The 24,814-nt window shown below is 42.0% G+C and overlaps 1 protein-coding gene across 1 annotated transcript; it reads left to right on the forward strand.

The window, feature by feature from the left end:
* Positions 1-135: 135 nt before the first annotated feature.
* LOC140494000 (apolipoprotein A-IV-like) lies at positions 136-12,376 on the forward strand. The gene is made up of 4 exons (XM_072592931.1): positions 136-194; positions 4,176-4,238; positions 5,871-6,021; positions 8,014-12,376. Exons 2-4 carry the CDS (start codon positions 4,196-4,198, stop codon positions 8,591-8,593), a joined length of 774 nt encoding a protein of 257 aa, XP_072449032.1. The 5' UTR covers positions 136-194; positions 4,176-4,195; the 3' UTR covers positions 8,594-12,376.
* Positions 12,377-24,814: the final 12,438 nt, after the last annotated feature.

Below are 24,814 nucleotides of genomic sequence, written 5' to 3' on the forward strand. Positions count from 1 at the left end.
AAGGTGGTTATCATTAACCAGCTGAGAACTCTGAACATTGATTCTATGCTTCCACATAATTAAAACTTACCAAGCACAGTTTATAGTTCTCTTCCTTATCAGATGTGATAGTAGATAACTTATAAATACGATGTGTCTTGGGGTCAGACTGCAGATGAAGTGAAGAAGAAAAGAAAGTTGAGAAACAGTGAGAGGTGAGTGACTTTACACTGTCTTTTTAAAAATACATTTTCAGGTTTTTTTCCGTGTAATGTTTTAGTTCTAAAATCTGTTAATAAGAGGAAAGTGGAATGCTTGAGAATAGTGTTACTTGCACGTCACCAATATATTGAAAGGCACAATTTTTGATTGACTTAATAGATATTTGTGGTTAGATACTACCAAAAGAATTACTTAGAATTGCATTTTGCTACATTTGTTCTTTTCAAAAATTAGTAATACAAATTGTGAACCTTTCTGTTTAAATAACTTTCTTACTTGGTGAAACTGATTTGAAGAGGACTTAGATGATGTAACTTTTCTCCAGAACTTGCCAATAACACATCAACAGTAAAATAATCAATTTCCCCACTGACACAGTACTTCAATATACTGCAGTGTCTTAAGGAGTTTCTTAAGACCAAGTTTCAATTCATTTAGATGCGGGCATGCTCAGAAGTCAAATTTATGATCCAGTTTGGCACTGCTGTGCAATACTGAGGGAGTGCTACTGCGTCTACAGAGGCTTCTCTTCAATTGAGCCACTCAGCAAAAGATCCTGTGGTGCCACTGCAGATGGTTTACCACAACATTTGTAGGTTTGATGATTCGGGGATCTTGTTGCCAAATTTGTCCAAGTACCAAGCTGCAAATTACAGCAAATATTTTATTAACTGGCACCTATGGGACCAGGAGTTTGTCAGTTATTGAAATATTCTGGATAGTCAAGAGGCATGCATAACCATGACCTAGTGAAGTTTTGAGACATCAATATCCCTCAAAACACCTATGTCAAATATCAACATACCTAAAATCAATGTAAAAACACACAGTTATAGAAATTTAATGCAGGGGGTATACACATCACTGTTACACTTTATGAACAGCATAAATGCGTCGACATCATGGTGTTCAAAGTATATTTTTTGCTGGTTTATCAAGAGTGCCAGTTGATAAGGTGCCGCTTAAAACAACATTGAGACATTTTGCAATGCTTTGTCCAAATGCTGAAAGTCAGTTTGGTTTTCTGAAAATTTTAATAGAGAATAGGAGCAGGAGTAGGCTATTTGGCCCTTTGAGGTAAAAACAATGACTGCAGATGCTGGAAACCAGATTCTGGATTAGTGGTGCTGGAAGAGCACAGCAGTTCAGGCAGCATCCAAGGAGCTTCGAAATCGGCTTTTGCCCGAAACGTCGATTTCGAAGCTCCTTGGATGCTGCCTGAACTGCTGTGCTATTTGGCCCTTTGAGCCAGTTCTGGCATTTAATACAATCATGGCTGATCACCCAACTCTGCACTCTGTTCCGGTTTTCTCCCCATACCTTTTCATCCTTTTAACCCTAAGAATTATATCTATCTCTTTGAAAACATTGTGTTTTGGCCTGAACTGCTTTCTGTGGCAGAGGATTCCATCCTTCATCAAAACTCTGACTGGACTCTGGTCACTAGACTCAAACCTTTTACTCTGCTTTCTCTGAAGCTGTCAGACCTGCTGAGTTTCTCCAGAAAATCATCTTTTTGTTTCAGATTCCAGCAATCACAGTTCTTTGTTTTTATTCAGTGTGGTCTTACATCATCGATGATGTAGACAGGGCACTGGAGGCATGAACGCGGCTCCCTCCCCCAGGAAAGTAGTCAGCAGCAAGATAACAAAGAACTATTGGTGTAAAATCCATTAACAAACCCAGAAATTTTGCTTTGTTACCCTGGGTGGTTCAGGTCATTCTCTGCTTAGTGACTGCAGTTCATTCTCCGGTCTCACAGTTGAAGCAAAACACAATCAAAGGATGGAGACAGCTTCTTTTTGAGGGGAAAGAGACCAACATTACATTTAGCTTTGGAACTCTGTGGCCCCTCCCAGCAGGTACCATTGCTGTTGAGCTACCAGAGACCCAGGAGAAGCGAGTTACTTCTCCATGATGATGGGCTGATGGGGATTTAAAGTGATTAAACTCTTGTGAGAGCACATTTCCAACGTGAGACAGCAGTTCCTGACTCTGACAGCTGCTGCTGACTGCCCAGAGGGAAAAACCAGGAAATACTTAAAAATGAACATGCTCTTCATCCTGGAGCACTGTTCTGAAATATACAAAATAAGTCAGACCAGTACGTGTCATTCACAAGTTTTACTGGGTTTTTTTCTTCTTGGTGGTCTATTGGGAGAATACCCTTCCCAACTGGATGATAAATGTGCCCCGTGACCACTTTGTGCCCACTTATTGATGCTGGTGTGACTCGGGGTTAGGACCTGGAAATGCACCTGATGTTGGGGTTCTGATTCCAGAACAAATGTGCAGTCCAATTTGTTTTTTGATTCTTTTACAGTTCAACCTGGTCTTTTCCTGTCCGAGGTCCATGTCCACAAATTCTCATTATCTCTCATTAACAATAAAAAGGCAGAGCACAAATAGAGTTTACTCTCTCCCTCTGCTGATCTGATGGTAGCAAATTGTGATGTCCTACCACTACTCAATAACATAATTCCAATTAGAGTCAAGAGCTAAACAAGTAAGGGACCATGGTGTTAGGGGCAAGGTGCTGGCATGGATAGGATTGGTTGACTGGCAGAAGGCAGAGAGTAAGGACAAAGGAATCTTTTTTGGGATGGCAGCTGGTGATGAGCGGAATTCCATAGTGTTGGGACCACAACTGTTCACGTTGTACATTAATGATCTAGCTGAAGAAACCAAGGGCATTGTTGCTAAGTGTACAGATGACACAAAGATAATTGGAGGGGCAGTAGTGTTGAGGAGGCGGGGAGGATGTAGAAGGACTTGGATAGGTTAGGAGAGTTGGCAAAGAAGTGGCAGAAGATAATGTGGGAAAATATGAGGTAATGCACTTTGGTAGGGAGAATAGAGAGATGGAGTATTTTCTAAATGGGGAAAGGCTTCGGAAATCTGAAGCTCAATGGGACTTCGGAGTCTCAGTTCAGCATTCTCTTAAAGTTAACATGTCGGGTCAATTAACAGCCATGAAAACAAATGAATAGTTAGCATTCATTTTGAGAAGGCTAGCATATAGAGCAGAGATGTACTGCTCTGGCTATATAAGGTTCTGATCAGACTGCATTTGGAATATTGTGTGCAGGTTTTGGACCTATATCTAAGAAAGGATGTGCTGGTTTGCAAGTGGTCCAGTGGAAGTTTCCAAGAATAATCCCAGGGCTGAAGGGCTTTCCTTATGAGAAGTGGTTGAGGACTCTGAGTCTGTACTTGATGGAGTTTAGAAGGATGAGAGGGGATTTCATTGAAGCTAAGAGAATACTGAGAGACCTGGATAGAGTGGACATGGAGAAGATGTTTCCACTAATAGGAAAGATTAGGACCTGAGGGCACACAGTCAGATTGAAGGGATGACCCTTTAAAATTGACAGGAACTGGGAGGAATTTCTTCAGACAGAGGTTGGTCAATCTGTAGAACTGATTGCCACAGAACGCTGTGGAGGCCAAATCATTGAGTGTGTTTAAGACAGAGATAGATTGGTTCTTGATTAATAAGGAGATCAAAGGTTACAGGGAGAAGGCAGGAGAATGGGACTAAGAAACATATCAACCACGTTTGAATGGTGGAACATACTTGATGGCCAAATGGCCTAATTCTGCTCTTATATCTTGTAGTTATCTTATGGTTATGGTTACAACTTGACTCAACCTGTTCTGGGATGCAAACTGGAACCTTCTCAATTGATGTTAGATCAGGAAGCATATATACCAATGGAGCTTTTGGACTGCTAAAAATGCTGGGTTCTATTTTTGCCATTAATAATGAGTCAAAATCCTGAACCCCTCTTCCCATATGGACTGCAGTGGATGAGGAAGGCATACCCAAACACAAAGGGGAATTCGGGATTGCACAGCCAGTGAAGCCTACACGAGAACCAAGTACCAAAAGAATGAACGGAATCATCTGACTGTATAAATGAAACAAATATATTACAGGCAGAAGTTCTTAAAAGATGATATTTTATTCACAGTGTTGAAGCTCACAGCCATCATGAAGGTGACTGCTATAATCTTGGCCCTCTTTGTGATCACAGGTATGTGCATTCACTCCTTTACCCTCAACAACTGAAGAAATAACATGCAAACTGTTTACAAATAATGGTTTAGATTTGAAGCATTCAAAGATTTCATTATTTTCTTTCTTTAATTTGAATATAATCATGTTGGAAAGTGTGGTGCTGGAAAAGCACAGCAGGTCAGGCAGCATCTGAGGAGCAGGAGAATCAACATTTTGGGCATAAGTCCTTCATCAGGAATGTTGAAACGTTGACTCTCCTGCTCCTCAGATGCTGCCTGACCAGCTGTGCTTTTCCACACTTTTGACTCTGATCTCCGGCCTCTGCAGTCCTCACTTTCTCCTAGCTGAATATAATGATATATGCTACCTGTTAACCAACGTCATATCAACATAACAATAACACCATTTCTTCTGACACAAGTCCCTATGGTCTGGAGCTGCTGCGTCTTAGAGAGAGAGGTGACAGTGAGTTAAACCTGACAGTCACTGCATCATCTTCTCCTTTGCAGTCCTGTTGTGTCAGGATTGGCCATGGTTCCATGACATTAGCTGCCCAGTATTTTACTGCTGCTGAGGAACCCTCAGCCCCTTTTGTACTGTGGGCCTCTCTAGCATGGGTGCCTCACACATCTTTTTCCCCTGCCAGTGATTGCAACTATGCGTATCGTAACTGGAACACTTGGCTCAACACTGTTCCCTCAGCTTCCTGCCCTTGCAAACATCAGTCCCCATATATCTGCCAAGTGATGAAAAGTCATCGAGTAGTGTCCCTGCACAGACTTTGTGGTGGACTGATCATTAGCAGCTGATGAGGAAGTGGTTTCTTTTGGGGGTTGGCATCGGTTTTGTAGAACTAGTTTTAAAATTGCCCACCGAAGTCCTAACCATTTTGCCCTGGTGAGTGCAAACAATGAGCATTGGTCAAGAGCAGCACAACCAAACAGATCAAGGGCAGCAGATACATGGGCACACCACCATCTGCAAGTTCCCCTCCACATCACTCACCATCCTGACTTAAAAATATATTGCCGTTTCTTCACTGTCACTGGGTTTAATTTCTGGTATTCCCTCCTTAACTGCATTGTGGATCTACCTGGACTCCAGCAGTTCACGAAGGCAGCTCACCACGTCCTTCTCAAGGGCAATTAGGGACAGCCAGCAATGTCCACCTCCTATGAGAGGTGCCTTTTTAAAAAGGCCATAATGTTCTTATCCAGCCTTTGATTTCTAGGAGTAGGAGAGTGAATGGACAATGAACACAAACTGCTTGATTTTCTCTATTTGCTCGGAGGTGCTGATTTCATGTGAAGTACTGTAACAGCAACCCAATGGCCTGATGATGGACAAAGAATCAAACCTGATGCATCAACCCATAAATGCATTGCTCTTGTGTGCCTAGACCCTTACTACATTCTCAAATTTGCTGATGATCTTCAGTAGAGGAGTTATTCATTACACAGTAACTTCCGAAAATTCGTAGAAATTAGTACCAAAGAAGCAGGAGATTTTCTATATAAGACAAAAACGTCACTCTGCAGCTTCTGATACAAACCTTGTAAAGTAGCTGAGAAAAATCAAAATGTAACTGAGGCCCAATTTCACAATTGTTACAAATTTAGGTCTACCTTCTGCTCATTGTTTTTTGTAGGAACTCGAGGTGCAGTCCTATGGCGAAATGAGCCCCAAACACGTCTAGATGACCTGAAGAATACTCTTCAGAGCTACTTTAGTCAAGTTAATGACAAAGCTCGAGACACTATTGACCATATTGATAAATATGAGTTTGGCAAGCAGCTAAAGTAAGTAAATAATCATCATTGGTCTATCAATTATTTTGCTATTCATACAATGGAATAATAAGAGAATTCTCCAGTGAGAGAAATTATGTCTGGTTTTGATGGGGAGTATTAAAAATATTCCTGAAGACAAAACGTTATCGGGTAACTTAAAGTCTAGTATAAATGGATTTTAACCAAAATAAGATTGGGTTTCATTCATAGAGTCATACAGCATGGAAACAGACCCTTTGGTCCAACCAGTCCATGCCAATCACAATCCCAAACTAAACTAATCTCACCTGCCTGCACTTGGTCCATGTCCCTCCAAACATTTCTTATTCATGTATTTATTTAAATGCATTTTAACGTTTGTAACTGTACCCAAAGCCACCAGTTCCTCTGGAAATTCATTCCACACATGAACCATCTCCATGCAAAACAATTGGCTCTCTTCTTTTAAATCTTTCTTCTCTCACCTAAAACATATGCACCCTGGTCTTGAAATCTCCCACCCGAGGGAAAAGACACCTGCCATTCACTTCATCAATGCCTCTCTTGATTTTATAAACCTGTGTAAGGTCATTCCTCAACCTCCTGTGCTCTAGGAAAAAAAATCCCAGCCTATCCAAACTCGCCTTATAACTCAAACCCTCCATTCGTGGCAACATCCTGGAGAGGGAGGGTTTTGATGGTGGTGGAAGCCTGAAATCAGCTTCTTCATACAAACACGTTTCCAGCAATCCCTGTGTTTAACTAAAGCTAGAAATTAGCCAGGTGATTAACTCAATTCATTATAATGTTAACTGAGATATTGAAGCTTCATGAGCACGCTGCTTTTCAGGTTTGACTGAGCAGCATCTTCCTGATTGTGAGAACTCGGTGGCTTCTGGAGGCAATAATCTTCAGACCTGTCATGTGGATCCAGGGGGCTCACCTGAAGAAACCTCCAGGATTGAGCACAATCTCAAATAACCATCCCTTTGAACTCACTCCTAGAACCCCCTCCCTCCGTGTCAACCTCTCCATCACCAGTCCTGTTATCTCATTATTCTCCCCATCTACTGTTCCTATAAGTGCCATATTCAAGTTCCCACGACCACTGGCCCTGATGTTCTCTGCAGTCCTGCCCACACCAACTTACCTGAGGGTCCAATCCACCTCCAGCCTGAAATGCTCCACCATGATTGCCACAGAGAGTTGCCAACCTCCCATTGCAGCTACTTGATCAATATCGAGAGTGTGGTGCTGGACAAACTCAGCAGGCCAAGCAGCATTCGAGGAACAGGAGAATCAATGTTTTGGGCACATTCCTGATAAAGGGCCTATGCCCAAAATGTCGATTCTCCTGCTGCTCGGATGCTGTCTGACCTGCTGTGCTTTCCCAGCACCACACACGCGACTCTGATCTGCAGTCTTCACATTCCCCTCGCTATTTGATCAATTCCCACCCTCGCCTATTCTGTCTGTCACTGTCCTCTCCCATCCCTGCCCATTGACCGAACTGCTGTCACAGCCTTCACTGTCTCACTCCCTGCCTGCTCAGAAAAAGTAGTCCATCAATCAGACTGGGCCTGCAGTCAAGGAGTGGAAACATGGTGGGGGGGTCTGGGGCTGAACAGAGTCTTCACTGATGCACTGCGGAGCAGTGTGGTAGGGAATTCTAAATTGTGGGCATGACATTATGACCAAGCCACTTCATATAGCTCAGCTAAATAGAAACTCCCCATAGCATTTTCCTAAAATTGCAGGTTCTGTTTCAGTGGTTCGTGGTGTCAAAATGTTGACTAAGACTCACTGGGTAGCTGAGGTGATGCTATTAGTTTCTGTCTTGAAATGCAATACATTGGCCCGATCACTATCTGTCTGAATCTAGGATAGCTATCAACAGTTGTGATGTTAACCTTCCAACACCACTCAGCTTAAGTTTCAAAATGTATTTATGTGGGGAGGTGCAAAGTGGCTTGCGTTTTTAAAGAGCATAACCCTCATTGTTATCGTTGATTTTATTTATAGCCTAACAATTTCGGAGAGCTTGGAGAAACTCAATGGATATGTTACAGAACTGCAAAGGATTGTGTCTCCTATGTCGGATGAAATTCGTCAGAGATTGCAAAACGACAGATTGCAGCTGGAGAAGAACATTCAGAAGGACTTGCAGGAGTTCAAAGTTAAAGTCCTTCAGTATGCCAGTGACCTCCGCAGTAGGGTCAATCTTAATGTTGAGCCATCCCAGTTGATGCTAGAACCCCTGGCCAGCAGCATACAGGAGCAGGTTATTCAGAATGCGAAAAGTCTCCACCAAAGACTGACCCCTTTAGCTGAGGAGATCGAGGCAAAAATTCAGTCCAATATGAAGGAATTTAAAATGAATATTGCACCATTTTCTGAAACCGTTCGTGAGAGACTGGATGCTCATCCTTTTACCAGCAAACTGAGTGAAAACTTTGATCAAAAGCTGGAAGAGATGAGACAGACATTCACTCTTCTGGTTGAGAACTTCCGAAAACATCTCAGCCCATATGCTAAAGACCTTAAAAGCAAATTGACCTCTCTGTGGGACAGACTCCACCAAAACATTAATGAAGGAAACTAAGAGAAACCAAATAACCCATTTTGTGCTGAGTAGTGGCCTGTCCTTTGTTTCAGTATTAACTCCTTAAAGTTCCAATGTTTACTTTAAAACCCTAAAGTTTACTTTAAACTTCAGGGTTTTATTTATTCTGTAGCCAAAATGCTACCTTAACAAACATATGACACTGCCTTTGCAAGAAGAATTGTTCCCATTCCTGGGGAAATTTGTCACAAATGATGTTTTTGTCAGGCAAACTGATGTGAAGATCGAAGTGCACACAATGACCTTCCCGAAGAAGGTGAGCATCAGTGGGTTGCCAGGCTGTGTTGCTCTCTGTGAGCATTACAAATTAATCTTCTGCTATATTAATCTGATTTACCACAGGAAACAAATTTGAGGGGATGTTTTTAATAATAGCTTTAAAGGGTGTTTTGTCTTGATGTAGTAATGTTCTTGTGCATTGCAGAGTAATAAAACCAGTTCTGAAACAGCAGTGCTTTCTCCACTCCTGTGGAAAATTAAGCCAGAGGGAATTCTGTTGAATGAGATGGATAAGAAGTAGGAGCAGGAGTAGGCAATTCACCCCCCTCAACCTGCTCCGACAATAGACCTGATCACGGCTGATCTCATCTTGGCATCAACTCAACTCTCCTGCCCGATACACTTTAACCTGTTACTAATTTTAAAATCTATCCTCTTCTTAAATTTATTCAGAGTTGTGGCAACAATCACACTCTGAGGTAGTGAATTCCACAGACACTCAACCCTGTGAGAAAAGTAATTTCTCCTCATCTCTATTTTAAATGTCCCACCCCTTTAGCTCTTCATTCTAGATGTCACCACAAGGGGGAGCATTCTTTTCAATCTACATTGTCAATACCCTCTCATACCTTAAACATCTCAATTCAATCTCCTCTCATTCTTCTAAACTCTGGCGAGTGTGGGCCTAAAGTGCTCAATCTCTCTTCATAAGACAACCTTTTATCTCTGGACTTAATCTTGTGAACCTCCTCTGAACTGTCTCTAATACAACTACATTCTTCCTCAAGTAAGGGGACCAAAACCGTACAGTGCTGCAGATGCAGTCTCACCAATTTACCTCAGTTCTTTTTCATTTTACTAATATCCCTTTTTGAGATTTTTCAAAATTTCACAAAGACGAGAGTAATGAGGAAAAGGGGGATTTTTATTACCCCAGTGACAGCGTCAAATATGTTTGGATTGATTTAGAATTGTTTAGTACAGAGTAAAACTTCTATTGTGGCTTAACAAAAGATTGACCATCTCCAAAAGCAAAGCCTAACCACCCTCCCTTGACATTCAAAGCTCATTACCTTTGTCAGTGCCTAGGGGCCAACACAGAGAGAAAACTAACCAGCCCACTATATCAATACCTCCATTTAAAAAACACAGATTAGAAGCTGGGAGCTCTTTCTGAATCATCCTAAGAATTTGACCCACAGCAAATCTCTGGTTAGAAGGAAACATTGATCAATGTTATCTTTTTCTAACTTAGAGAAGATTAGTCATTCATTTTCAGTCTTAATTTATCTTTCTGCTTTAATTACAAATTTAATTTCAAATACTATAATTTCTGCATTTACTTGCATTACAAAATTGCTGCCTTTATAAGGTTTTACACAATGTGGAGGCTTTGACTCCTCAGGATAGTAATAATCAATAAATCTGTAGTGAATTTGTTACTCCTAAATTCCACTATCCTAAATGATCAGCCTCTTCCTAGAACAGGACTGAAAGAATGCTATCATGTCAGAGGTGCTAGCTTTCCGTGAGACATTAAACAGGGCGTGGGGCGGCACGGTGGCTCAGTGGTTAGCACTGCTGCCTCACAGCACCAGGGACTCTGGTTCGACTCCAGCCTTGGGCGACTGTCTGTGTGGAGTTTTTACATTCTCCCCATGTCTGTGTGGGTTTCCTCTGGGTGCTTCAGTTTCCTCATACAATCCAAAGATGTGCAGGTCAGGTGAATTGGCCATTCTAAATTAGGTGCATTCGTCAGAGGGAGATAGGTCTGGGTGGGTTGCCGTTCAAAGGGTTGGTGTGGACTGGTTGGGCCAAAGGGCCTGTTTCCACACTGTAGGGGTGTGTACTTTCCAGAGGGACTATCATGACCCTGATGGGCAGAGTGCACTGACTATCTGACTTCACTATTCTAAAGGTTTTCACAGGTGAAATGTGACGAGTTTCAGCTCTAGAATGGTCAATGTCTGACTCTGATCACCATCTAAAATAAAAGAAACTCCCATTATGTTTCATGAATGAACAAGTAAGTAACAAATTATTTATTGTAATAACCACATCTAACGTGATATAACAGATTATTAATTGCTAATATACACACATAGGCTATACACTCTAAATCTGTACATGGGGCACTCAATTACAAATACGATCGACAGGATAAATGAATTTTGTAAGAATATCACCTGTGGAAAATATCAGCAAAAAGGCATAAAGGTTATGGATCAAGAATCTCTACATTGCAGAAAGAGGCCATTTGGCCCATCAAGTCTGCACCAATCCCCGAAAGACCATTGCACTCAGACCCAGTCGCTCCACCTTATCCCTACAGCCCCATGGCTAATCCTCCTGACCTACACGCTACAGGGCACTTTGGCACAGCCAATCCACCCTAACATGTACATCTGGAAGAAACTCATGCAGACACCAGGAGAATGTGCAAATTTTACACAGTCAGCCAAGCTGGGATCGAACCTGAGTCCCCAGCACTGTGAGGCAGTAGCACTAACCACTGGGCTGCCCTAAGAGTCCGAACCAGGAGGGAAAGTTATATCACGTTGTTGTTAACCATAACGATCTTCAATTCAGTTGCTGGTCAGTTGGGTTTGGGACTTGCTTGAGTTCTCAGTTTATCTGTTGATCCTTCGAGTGTTATTTATTTTGAACATATGGGAGAAGGAGAATCTCGCTTACTTAGGGCTTAGGATGTGAATTCCAATGCTGTGTTCCCCCAGTTCTGTGACAAATCTGCAATCTACAACCAACCCAAAAGTAATAGCCAAGCAATTTTATTTTCACCTATAGACAACTGGTGCCAGCAAAGTATAAGGTACTACTTCTCGCAAAAGAGACTGTAGACCCAATGAGTAAACACAACACAATTGCATTTTTGCTTTAAGTTCTAAAAATAATAAACAACTCAAACCTCCAATTTCCAATTAAAGCACAAAATATTTAGGCCTTACTGAAAGCAACAAATGCTGGAGATCACAGCAGGTCAGGCAGCATCCATGGAGAGAGAGCACACTAATGTTTCGAGTCTAGATGACTCTTCATCAGAGCCGTTACATGCCTACAGTCTTGGAGAGATGAAATACCATTTTAAAATGTGTTTCAACCCAAGATAAACAAAATATCTTGGTGGACTTGTAGAACAATGGGATGCCATTATCGATGCACTGTGCCAAATGAATTTGTGACAGAGTCTACAACTGCATTGTCTTTTCCAACATTATAAATAATTCTTATAAGGTTGAATCAACAAGCTCCATCGAAATAACATTGCATTTCAAACTTTGATTTTCCTCTATAAAAGCTAAGGAATTACGGTCAGTGTATGTTAGTGTCCCTTTCTGATTGTGAGCAACAGTGAAACACTGAATTAAATTTTGCTTGACCACTGTAGCTGTAATTGTCCTGAATGAAATAACTTATGGAAATCGGGTGAACTGTGAGGATATACTGGCAACTCACTTTAGTTTTGGTAACGGTGAACACCACACAATTCCATGTGAACTTCAAGTTATAAAACGTATAGTCCAAACCGCCGTTTCCAAATTTATATTTCAAATAAAATATATTAGTCATTACAAAAAGTAAAAAATCTCATGGCAGTATTCAAGGAAGATTTGGAGATTTACACACATTGTTGTATCTAGTGTTAATCCCTCAATTGTCACCACGTAATCCAGTTCTTACATTATTGCTGTTTTTAGGGCCTTGCTGTGAGCAAACTAGTTGCTGAATCTCTTAAATTACAACAGGAGCTACACTTCAAGAAGTGTACAAGTGAGGAGAGCACAATGAGGAGGATGCAGAGATGCTTCAGTGCGATTTGGACAAGCTGAATGAGTGGGAAATACATTACAAATGCAGTTTCATGTGGATAAATGTGAGGTTTTCTACATTGGTAGCAAAAACAGGAAGGTAGACTATTATCTGAACAGCGATAGATTGAAAGAGGGAGATACACTGAGACCTGGGTGTCCTATATACCAGTCACTGTAACTGAGCATGCACGTGCAGCAAGCAATGAAATACACAATTGGTATGTTGGCCTTCATGGTGAGACTACAGGAGCAGCGATGCCTTGCTACAATTGCATAGAGCCCTAGTTAGACCACACCTGGAGTATTGTGTACAGTCCTGGTCTGCTTCTCTAAGCAGGCTGTGAACGTAGGAGGTATATTTAGTAAGTTGCAGATGACACCAAAATTGGAGGTGTAGTGAACAGCGAAGAAGATTACTTCAAATTACAATGGGATCTTGATCAGATGGGCCAATGGGCTGAGGAGTGGCAGATGGAGTTTAGTTTAGATAAATTCAAAGTGCTGCATTTTGGAAAAGCAAATCAGAGCAGGACTTACATACTTAATGGTAATGTCCTGGGGAGTGTTGCTGAACAAAAAGATTTTGGAGAGCAGCTTCATAATTCCTTGAAAGTAAGTTGCAGGTAGATAAGATAGCGAAGAAGGTGTTTGGTATGCTTTCCTTTATTAGTCAGAGTATTGAGGTCATGTTGGGAGTTGGGAGGTCATGTTTAGGCTGTACGGGCCATTGGTTAGGCCACTTTAGAATATTGTGTGCAATTCTGGTCTCCTTCCTATCGGAAAGATGTTGTGAAACTTGAGAACCTTCAGAAAAGATTTACAAGAATGTTGCCAGGGTTGGAGGATTTGAGCTATAGGGAGATGCTGAATAGGCTTGGGCTGTTTTCTTTGGAGCGTCAGAGGTTGAGGGGTGACCAAATAGAGGGTTATAAAATCATGAGGGGCATGGATGGGGTAAATAGACAAGATCTTTTTCTGGGGCAGGGGAGTCCAGAACAAGAGGGTGTAAGGTTCAGGGTGAGAGGGGAAAGATATAAAAGGGACCTAAGGGGCAACATTTTCACGCAGAGGGTGGTGCATGTATGGAATGAACTGCCAGAGGAAGTGGAGGTTGGTACAATTACAACATTTAAAAGGCATCTGGATGGGTATATGAATAGGAAAGGTTTAGAGGGATATGGGCCATGTACTGGCATATGGGACTAGATTATGTTAGGTTATCTTGTTGGAATGGATGAGTTAGACTGAAGGGTATGTTTCCATGCTGTACCTCTCTATGACTCTGAGGCTTTTATAAGGCTGTTCTGGCTATGGAGGGAGTGCAACTAATGTTCACCAGGCTGGTTCTTGGGCACACAGAACTGATGTGTGAAGAAATACTGAATTGGTTAGGACTATATTGATTGGAGTTTAGAAGAACAAGGGGTATCTCACAGAAACCTGTAAAATTCGAAAAGGGTGAGACCAGGTAGATGCAGGAAGAATGTTCTTCACCCAGAGATTGGGGAGTCTATGGAATTCTATGCCACAGAAATTGATTGAGGCCAGAACATTGAATATTTTCAAAACTTAGTTATAGTTCTTGGGGCTGAAGTGATCACAGGGTGTGGGGTAAAGTGATCAGAAAGTGTGGGAAGAAAATGAGAAACAGAGTTGGATGATCAGCGATGATCACGTTGAATGGCAGAATAGACTTGAAGGAGACCTGAATGGTCTGTTTTCTTTGATTAGAAAGTACTTTGGTAACTGCAGTGCATTCTGGTGATATCTCAAGATTGTGAAAGGATAGATTTTCTTCACATTATCCAGTGTTAAACTTGATGTTCATCAGATTGACTACCAGTCTAACTCATCGCTCCCGAGGTATCAAACTTGTGGAATACCTTTTGGAATTTCCACATATTTTGGCAATTTCAGGAAGTTTCACTAAGGGTTTCCCTCCCCGAATCCTGGCAACTTTTCTGTAACAATTCTCACTGCTCACCTGATTAATGCATCCACTCTCTACAGTAACGCTCCTGCGCAATCTTGCAGTCAGCAAAGGCAGAAATGTTCAGCAGTGCCAGAACCTTCCACAGACAGTGTGCTTAAACCACAACTACACTATTTCAAGCAATGCTAGCTAGGAACTGCTCCTGGTGTGTTGCTGTGCAATTCCAAATGACACGGCTGAGGGTGTCAATTGGGGTCCTGCTTCACTTACAGCAGGAACCCGAAGATCCAAGTGGAAAGGAGGGGTCCCCTCTTTCCCCAAGACTGAAAGAGGAAGCAATGGCCCCAGACATGCCGATATAGTCTGAAGTGGCCGTCTAGATCCAGAGGTATGTGGAACAGTGCCATAGGAAGCTAGATGACCTTTCATGTTCTTCAGTGCTATCACTGCCTGCTGTCTGTTCCCTCATACCCATTCTAATTCTGCCACCTCAGAATCCACTTTTCACCAAGGCTCATGGTCTACCAGACCCACCTGGTCTGGCTGCATTTGTGGAGAGGGAAGCAGAGTTACTGTTTTGAATCCAGTATGACTCTTTCTCCAGCACACTGGTTGTTTCCAATTTCCAACACCTGCAGTATTTTGTTTTTACTCATGGTCTTACCACTCTCACCTGCAGCATCTTCACTCAGCAATTCTCGCCAATCATATGCCCCCTCGCCCCACCCTGGACTAGTCCTTCCTGCCCTGGGCACTTTCTACTCAATCATTCACAACATCTCACCTGCACTTGCACTGACACGAACAGTTCTCCCATCTAACTCAACCCCTCCCTTCTTAATCAATTTTTATCAGGAGTTAACAGACTATGGTAAAATTGTCAGGGCCATACAACTGACAGTCATCGTCTTACCCCAAACAAGGAGCAAATCCCTGAGCTTGTGGGAGGAGATTGCTCAGGTGGGAATGCCAAGACCTCCAGTGCCAGGTAACAATATCAGTTTTAACAGTGCTCCCCCACCCTGACTACTGTGAACCTAATCTTAAGTTGCTCAAACTTCTACCCTCATCTTAATGCCTATTGGAACGTAACATGTCCTCATTCTTAAATGTGAAAGCATCAGATATTGTGAAATCTTCAAATGGTTAATGTGCACTTTTATTATTGTTGAATAAAAATTAAGAAAGAACAAACAAACAAAAAAAAAATCTGTGCTTGATTTTGGGACTAAACAGTGGCAGTTTCCTTTGGAGCAAGTACAGTTTTACAGTCAATGAATGATGTCTCTATCCAGTTCACATCTATTGGAAACTGGCTGTCGTCAAAGTCCTATCTTGCTCATTACACCCACTCTGCGATCACCTGTCGCAGTGAAAATAATGTCCTCCTCCCCAGAAGTTTGCTGCTGCCTCTCTCAACTCTTCAGTATCCATCACTTCCCCTCTTCACCAACTTGTGTTGTACAGGATATAGTGTGCTCAGATTATGACAGACATAGTGGAAGCCATACCACCTCTCCCAAACGCACCCCCCTCCCCAACCCCCCACCCCCTTCCCCGGCTCTAGGCTGGTCCAAGCACTGGATTCTCACCTTGGAAATGCCTCTGTGTGCTCCATGGTGGCCTTCGTAGAAGAATGGGCTATTTTTATCTTCTCTTGGCCTCAGTCAAAGGGTTGAATACAATGTTTGGAGACAGTAGCCGTTGTCTCTCAGTAGCCACTCTTGAGAAGTATCTGGCCCTTGGACTGAAGCAGGAGCCTGAGAGTTATCAATAATATAGGCAACTTCCAGGGTTGCTAACCTCATCATGGCTCAAACAACAACAAAATAGAAAATACAAAGAATATTTCAACTCCAAATATTTGCACACTATATGAAAAAAATGTAGCTCAGCCCAAAATGGTTATTGACTTCTGCCTTCAACATATTGCCCTTGAATTATACAGGAATTAAAGAGAAGTTTAAAGAGAAAAACATTTTACTACTAGCATCAATAGCTGGTGCAGAATTCTAGGATGTGGTCCCAATGTTCACAGATGACTGAGACGTTGATTGATAAAGATCTCAACTGCATTATGACATGGGCCTCTCAGCACCATGTGTATAAACTCTTTTTTCCTACATCTGAGAGGGGTTGGCTGTGTTGACAAAGTCTATTGGGCAGGCTGCAGCATTGACCTCATCATGGGGAAATGAGATGATGTGATATGGCAGAAAATTAGTTAGTACCATATTGATACGTTTGTGGGTTAAGGATTGGGAGATGCCATACAGATCCCTAGTGCAGCCTTGGTGGCACCATCTGGTCTGTCTCTGGTACCTGGAAGAATAGGAGCCTGCGGATAAATGAAGTGCGATTAGGTAAAATGAGATGCTGATGTATACAAATTCTCATCTCATTGATGAAAACCTAAAGAGAAAATCAGACTTTATTTTTTTCTCAACATCAAGAATCTAATTTTTTCATTCGTATAGAGTCATAGAGACGTACAGCATGGAAACAGATCCTTTGGTCCAACCCGTCCATGTCGACCACATATCCCAACCCAATCTAGTCCCACCTGCCAGCACCTGGCTAATATCCCTCCAAACCCTTCCAATTCATATACCCATCCAAGTACCTCTTAAATGTTTCAATTTTCTCCAAATTTTCATGTCATTGTCCAACTTGTTCAGATGCTGGGAAAGTCCCGCCTCTTTCCTCCCTCATTCATTGCCTTCTGTTGCAGTTCTGTTTGGTGTCATCTAACCACTGTTCCTGTTAATTACAATTGTAGTTATACTGTACCCCATCCCTACATTTGCTGTCCCCAGGTTTCTCAGTAATGAATAGCCATTTAGAGTACGTAGACCATAACTTTCTCAAATTTCTCAAAGTTTGTTAACTTTGCATTTAAGGTCATCTGAATCCAATTGTCATAACTCAATTTGTACTTACCAAAGCCGTTCCTGCAAACAACTACAATATCAAGAATTTAATAAATGATCTACAGGGTAATTATTCATCAACTTTAGTTATAGATGCTGGTAGTAAAACGTTTTTCTCTTTAAACTTCTCTTTAATTCCTTGTATAATTCAAGGGCAGTATGTTGAAGGCTGAAGTCAATATCCATTTTAGGCTGAGCTACATTTTTTGATATAGTTTGAAAATATATGGAGTTGATATATTCTTTATATTTTCTATTTTGTTGTTTGTGCCATGATGAGGTTAGCAAAGTTAGAAAGAAATAATCTGCATTAAATTTTCCACTTTTCATGACTTGTGACATCTCAAGGGGAGTACTTGTTTTGAATTAGTGCTGTATTGCAAAGAAACTGTGGCCTATTTGTGAATACTAAACTCACAGAATAGCAATGTAATAAGTGTTAGATCATTATTTTTACTGATGTTGGTTCAGGGGCAAAGTTCAGCAAATTAGTCAGGTTTAAAACTTTTCACAATGACACTCAGCATGAGCCAAAACTATTCCTCTCGGTACCTTTTTAATTTTCTTCCTTTTAGTTCAATCATAAGATGACGACATCACTGGTTAGATAAGTATTTATTGCCCACCCCTAATTGCCCAGCAGGCAGTTAAGTGCCAATCACATGACTGTGGGTCCGGAGTCCTGTCAGGTAAGGATGGCAGTTCCCTTCCCTAAAGGATATTAGTGAACCAAATGGGTTTTCCCGACAATCAACAATGGTTCCATAGCCATCATTATTTCAGGTATTTATTAAGTTCAAATTCCACCATCTGCTATGGCAGGATTTGAATCTCAGAACATGGCCTGAGTCTCTGGATTAATAGTCTCGTGATAATACCACTAGACATTATCTCTCCTGAATCCCGGTAAGGTTTGGGGTTAATCTTCCAAAATCTCTTTGTAATGAAGTTACAAATAAAATTTATTGACTTATCTGACTCTTAACATTCAATTTACCTGTAAAAACTTTTGTTCTCTTTTGACTTGTCAATGCCATTTCGGTGAATGTTGCTCTCTTGTTCTTGCTAAGCACCAGTTATATTGAAGACATAACCTTCCTCCTCCCTCAATTGTCACTATTGAAACAATAATTTTTATTTGTTATAAATACTTCAATGTATCTTGCCCCTTCACTCTTCTCAAAATCATGAAGCTTACAAAAAGGAAGATTCAGCATGATCCAGTCAACGCTGTACCTGTTGTGTCTTTTAGTCACTTTGCAACATTGAGCAATGGACTTCAGTAGTTTTGACAAGACCCTCCTTTAGAAAAATGTTTTAACACATCCAGATGCAAATCAAACATCTGTTCATTGTCCTTGATATCTGTATCAGATAAATTTCTGATTTTCACTAATTTCACTTTTCTCACATCTCAAACTTATGAACCAGTTCTGGGAGAATCCCTGTAAGGAAAAACAAACTATCTAAACTCATTGTTCATTGTGGAAGCAGAGTACGATGAAGTGGCTTCATCTTAGGATGTCAACATCCTCTCCCATTCTTTCTCAATTCCTAAAAAATAAAATTGATGGAGTGAGGAAGTGAAGAGAGAAGACAATTATTAACAACTACTGGATTGACACATGGGGCTGTAAGCTTCCAGCATAATTAACCTTCTCAGTCGAAGATCATGTAAACATGGTTAAAATTATTTGAGCATTCATTGAGTGATATCTTTCTTGTTGAATTTAGAGTTAACGGTATTTTTCAAAATATTTGTTCATAGACCACAAGGTTTGGAGCAAAAGTGGGCCATTCAGCCCATTGAGCTTGCTGTGCGATTCAATGAGATCATCGCTGACCTGCTAATCCTCAACTCCTCTTTCCTGCCCTTTCCCTATCATTGCTGATTTTCCTATTGATAAGAAAGGCTTCATTTATCACCTCCTAATGCTCAGTCTTCAGTTGCTACCTACCTTGACACTGTCCTATCCCCCCTAGTCCAGGAACTCCCCACATATGTTCGAGACATCACCCACGCCCTCCACCTCCTCCAAGACTTCCGTTTCCCTGGCCCCCAACGCCTCATCTTCACCATGGATATCCAATCCCTCTACACCTCCATCCGCCATGACCAGGGCCTCCAAGCCCTCCATTTTTACCTCTCCAGACATCCCCAACAGTACCCTTCCAACGACACTCTCATTCGTTTGGCCGAACTGGTCCTCACCCTTAACAATTTCTCCTTTGAATCCTCCCACTTCCTCCAGACCAAAGGGGTAGCCATGGGCACACGTATGGGCCCCATCTATGCCTGTCTCTTTGTTGGCTATGTAGAACAGTTGATCTTCTGTAATTACACCGGCACCACTCCCCACCTCTTCCTCCGCGACATTGATGACTGCATTGGCGCCACCTCGTGCTCCCGCGAGGAGGTTGAGCAATTCATCAACTTCACCAACACATTCCACCCTGACCTTAAATTTACCTGGACCATCTCTGACACCTCCCTCCCCATCTCCATTAATGACGACCGACTTGACACTGACATTTTTTACAAACCCACCAACTCCCACAGCTACCTGGATTACACCTCTTCCCACCCTACCTCTTGCAAAAATGCCATCCTGTATTCCCAATTCCTCTGCCTCCGCCGTATCTGCTCCCAGGAGGACCAGTTCCACCACAGAACACACCAGATGGCCTCCTTCTTTAGAGACCGCAATTTCCCTTCCCACGTGGTTAAAGATGCCCTCCAACGCATCTCGTCCACATCCCGCACCTCTGCCCTTAGACCCCACCCCTCCAACCGTAACAAGGACAGAACGCCCCTGGTGCTCACCTTCCACCCTACCAACCTTCGCATAAATCAAATCATCTGCCGACATTTCCGACACCTCCAAAAAGACCCCACCACCAGGGATATATTTCCCTTCCCATCCCTTTCTGCCTTCCACAAAGACCGTTCCCTCCATGACTACCTGGTCAGGTCCACGACCCCCTACAATCCACCCTCCAATCCTGGCACTTTCCCCTGCCACCGCAGGAACTGTAAAACCTGTGCCCACACCTCCTCCCTCTCCTCTATCCAAAGCCCTAAAGGAGCCTTCCACATCCATCAAAGTTTTACCTGCAAATCCACTAATATCATTTATTGTATCCGTTGTTCCCGATGTGGTCTCCTCTACATTGGGGAGACTGGGCGCCTCCTAGCAGAGCGCTTTAGGGAACAACTCCGGGACACCCACACCAATCAACCACACCGCCCCATGGCCCAACATTTCAACTCCCCCTCCCACTCTGTTGAGGACATGGAGGTCCTGGGCCTCCTTCACCTCTGCTCCCTCACCACCAGATGCCTGGAGGAAGAACGCCTCATCTTCCGCCTCGGAACACTTCAACCCCAGGGCATCAATGTGGACTTCAACAGTTTCCTCATTTTCCCTTCCCCCACCTCACCTTAGTTATAAACTTCCAGCTCAGCACTGTCCCCATGACTTGTTCAGACTTGTTCTACCTGCCTATCTCCTTTTCCACCTATCCACTCCACCCTCTCCTCCTTGATCTATCACCTTCATCCCCTCCCCCACTCACCCATTGTACTCTATGCTACTCTCTCCCCACCCCCACCCTCCTCTAGCTTATCTCTCCACGCTTCAGGCTCACTGCCTTTATTCCTGATGAAGGGCTTTTGCCCGAAACGTCGATTTCACTGCACCTTGGATGCTGCCTGAACTGCTGTGCTCTTCCAGCACCACTAATCCAGATCTGTTTGAAGCCAATTCCATTTAGCATTCTGAGATGCCATTAAATTTGTAATCTTTCTCTTGTGAAATTTCTAGATTCATACAGTTCCAGAGATTTCCACCTTCCGAAATCTGCTGCTCCCAACTGTAGCATAGTAATTGTCAAGTTTGTGTGAAATTCATAAGTAGGAATTAAAGAGCAGGCCAAAAGCCAGGAATGCAACAAAAAAATGTGCAGGTTGTTTACTGCAATAGATAAATAGGTGAATGCTGTCTGCCAAAATAAATACAGTTCACTAACTCAATCTCACAAACAACAGATTGGGCAAAACAGACAAGGTCCATTGGACTGTGAGCTCATTGGCAGGGCTGCATGGTGGTTGAACGTGGCCTAGAAATCACAAACTCCAGTGTCAATTTCATCTTCAATTTTTGCAATTTCAGAATGAATTTGGCAACTTGTAAAATTCCTGCCACAGCCTGTTATTTTTGTCTTTTAATGTCTTCTTATCTGTGACATATAGAGTTTCAACTTATGGTTCAAACAGAAGTAAATGTTGAAAGGAAATCATTCTGACAATACTGTTGTCTTTTGGCTCATTCAATCTGGAATTATACGCAGCAGATTGTCACTGGTGCTATAGTTTAACGTGAAGAATTATGATGCACACAAATGTTTGAAGTGAATAATTTGGCTGCTACCTGCCACCTGGGTCGAATCAATGATTTTGAAGTTAAAAATCTCGGGGGATATCAATCGGCCCCAGGGTATGTTAAGCACACCTTATGAGGTTTCCTTTCAAGTGACCCTCTGCTTCTCTATAGTTCATGTGAAAGAGTTTAGCAGTGAGAAAGTCCCCTGAATTTGGTAACTGTTTGCTGGAGAAAAAAGCTTAACAAAAAATCAAAGGTATACTTTACTGGGTGGGAAATTCCATTTCTTTAAAGAACATTCACTATAATTTCTGTGTTTTTTTAAAAACATAATCCACACAGATCCCAAACAGCTTTATTGTTCTCTACTTCAGAGGTGGTTATATCAATTGCAACCAAAAAGTCCCTTTTCCAGTACTCAGCGTGAGTGTTTCCAGTACGACTTGAAAGACTTATTCCAAAGCACGCAACAGATATAAAACTGACTCGAAGCCAGCCAATCCATGAAGGGTCAGATCAGGTTAACAGTAACAAAATAGAAAACCAGGTCAAAGGTGACAGAGGTGGGCAGTGCTGGCAGAGTCCTCTTGAAGATGGCAAGCAGCAGCAGAGTATGGTACAAACAAATTGATGTTGCAACAAAGCAAGCCAGAGTCATACTCCACTCTCCACTTGCTGCTGCTGACGCTTTTCCAACAAGAACACTGTGGAATAAGAAGTTGCCTAAACAAGGTTTCACACGCCTTTCCTCCGGATTTTCAGTTACTGCTGAGAGGCTGCCAAAGCCTGCATTGCTGCCTTGACTCTGCTGCATCAATTCCATCGGACCCAACCTGGCATTCCTGCTGTTTGTCCATCCCTGAGTGAAGCCCCCATCATCTGACTGGGCTGTGCCAATGTCAGCCCAGGTCTCACCATTGTCTGCACGAGTCTCATTAAGGGCAAAGTTGGGTAATAGCAAACCGGAATCTTTCAGAACGTCTGGCCCAGCTTCTGGATCGGTATCTGCGATGTTAACCAAGCACTGCCAGGAGTTAGTCAGAGCTGGAAATATTGGTTCATTTCCCTCTTGGGCAATGTCGACTTGAATGTGCAAGGGACCCTTTTTCATTATTTAATTTCTGTTGTATCCTTCACAGTCAGTGCTTATTTAATAAAACTCCTTCAACAGACTCTGATAATGATGGAAAGTCACACGTTTGCCATGCTCTGCATAGTGCCCTGGCCATTCCTTTTCCTTCTGATATACCCCTGTGGAGGAGAGAAACAATCACATGAAGATGTTTGGGACATAATAGTTAGCTGATGACCTGGTGAGGTTTTAAATGATTACGTATCACATGTAGGCCATGTAGGAATTGCATGAGACACTTGGGGAAGACCTGAATTCAGAGCTAGGGCCAGGGAATTTGCAAGAGCTGGGGGAGTGGCAGAGTGAGCTGAACTGATGCCATCAATTCTGGGTATAAAAAAAAATCCATTGTTGGGGTATAATTGAAGGCAGGAAGCATAAAGGAGTGAAGCGAGAGGGGAGCCTAGAAACCAGGATGTATTTTTGCTTCCCAGAATAATTCTGCAGTAAGAGCAAAATAACTAGTGCTGATAAACCAGTTGTGAACCAGATACACACAGCCCTGTTCCCTGAAACTTGATGAGGTGGAGATGGAGGCTATAACAGGGGAACAAAGAGGCTACAGCGAAGTGTTTACCAAGAAGCAAGAGGTACCACAGGTGGAAGTGGAGTGGCTGAGCTCCACATACATCGCAAATGGAACCTGAAGCTAATCTGTAAGATTTACAACGTATTGATCATTCAGTGTGTCGTTCATCTTCCTGTCTGAGACGTGGTGTGCACTATCAATTTTGCTCCTTAACATCAGAAACCATTATAGCTGATGTTTTTATTTGTGTCTCTCAAAAACATTCGTGACACACAGCCTGTTGCTACTAATGAAATGCTAACTAATTCTAATTATGATTTAACCATAATGTCATACTTTTCAGTAATCCATAAGCCAGAAGTGTAAATGCAATGAAATGTGCTCTAACATCAACCTGATGATGAATGAACTGTTTTGAAAGATCTAGTTTTGCATGTATTCCCTGAGAATAAAACGAAATTGGTAGTAACGCAGGGATCCAAACTGAAAGTCAATATCCCATCTGGCAGGATAAAATAAAATGCCCCTGTATTGTTCATTTTATCTGCTTCCACACAAAAAGTTTATCAAAGAGAAAACAAATTTCAATGATATTGTGAATAACCAGAGACTGGGACAAACTGCATTTTTTTTTAAGAAAGAGATTGCACAGAATCAATGGGTTGAATGGCTTCATTTTGTGCTTTACTATTCCATCTTTTTCAGACGTGACCAGATGTCTTGTGGTGATAAAATATGACTTCAATTCATCCATTCGTCCCGATTATAGACCACGTCTATTGAAACATTTTTTAGAAACATTTACTCCAACTATGGATTTACGTCTGTCTCTCTCACAGTGTGAAATTGCTGTTGTTTGAGTTACTGGACTATATTTGTTTTGGCAGTAAGCATTCACCCAGAGGTTTTTTATTTTATTTATTGCACGATACATTTCCATGATATTTTTCCTTGTGCATTTCTCAGTTTTGGCCCAGTCCTTTGTTTCACTAAACATTTCGGAGGCCAGCTTGGCAATTTTTGCAGCAATTTTACAATCAGATGCAGATTTAATTGACCTCGGGTGGCAGTGCATTTATCGATCAATTAAGTTAGGCAGACATCAACTTCTAACCATGTTCTGTTAATATTTATGAGATGCAAAATGCTGAGTGGTCAGAATTTTTGGTCCTTGATCCTCCATTTCCACATGAATGAAAAACAAGTAATTCAAATTAGCTAATGGTTCCTTTCCTTATCAGCTGG

This window comes from Chiloscyllium punctatum, chromosome 23, assembly GCF_047496795.1.
Source record: "Chiloscyllium punctatum isolate Juve2018m chromosome 23, sChiPun1.3, whole genome shotgun sequence".
NCBI lineage: Eukaryota > Metazoa > Chordata > Chondrichthyes > Orectolobiformes > Hemiscylliidae > Chiloscyllium > Chiloscyllium punctatum.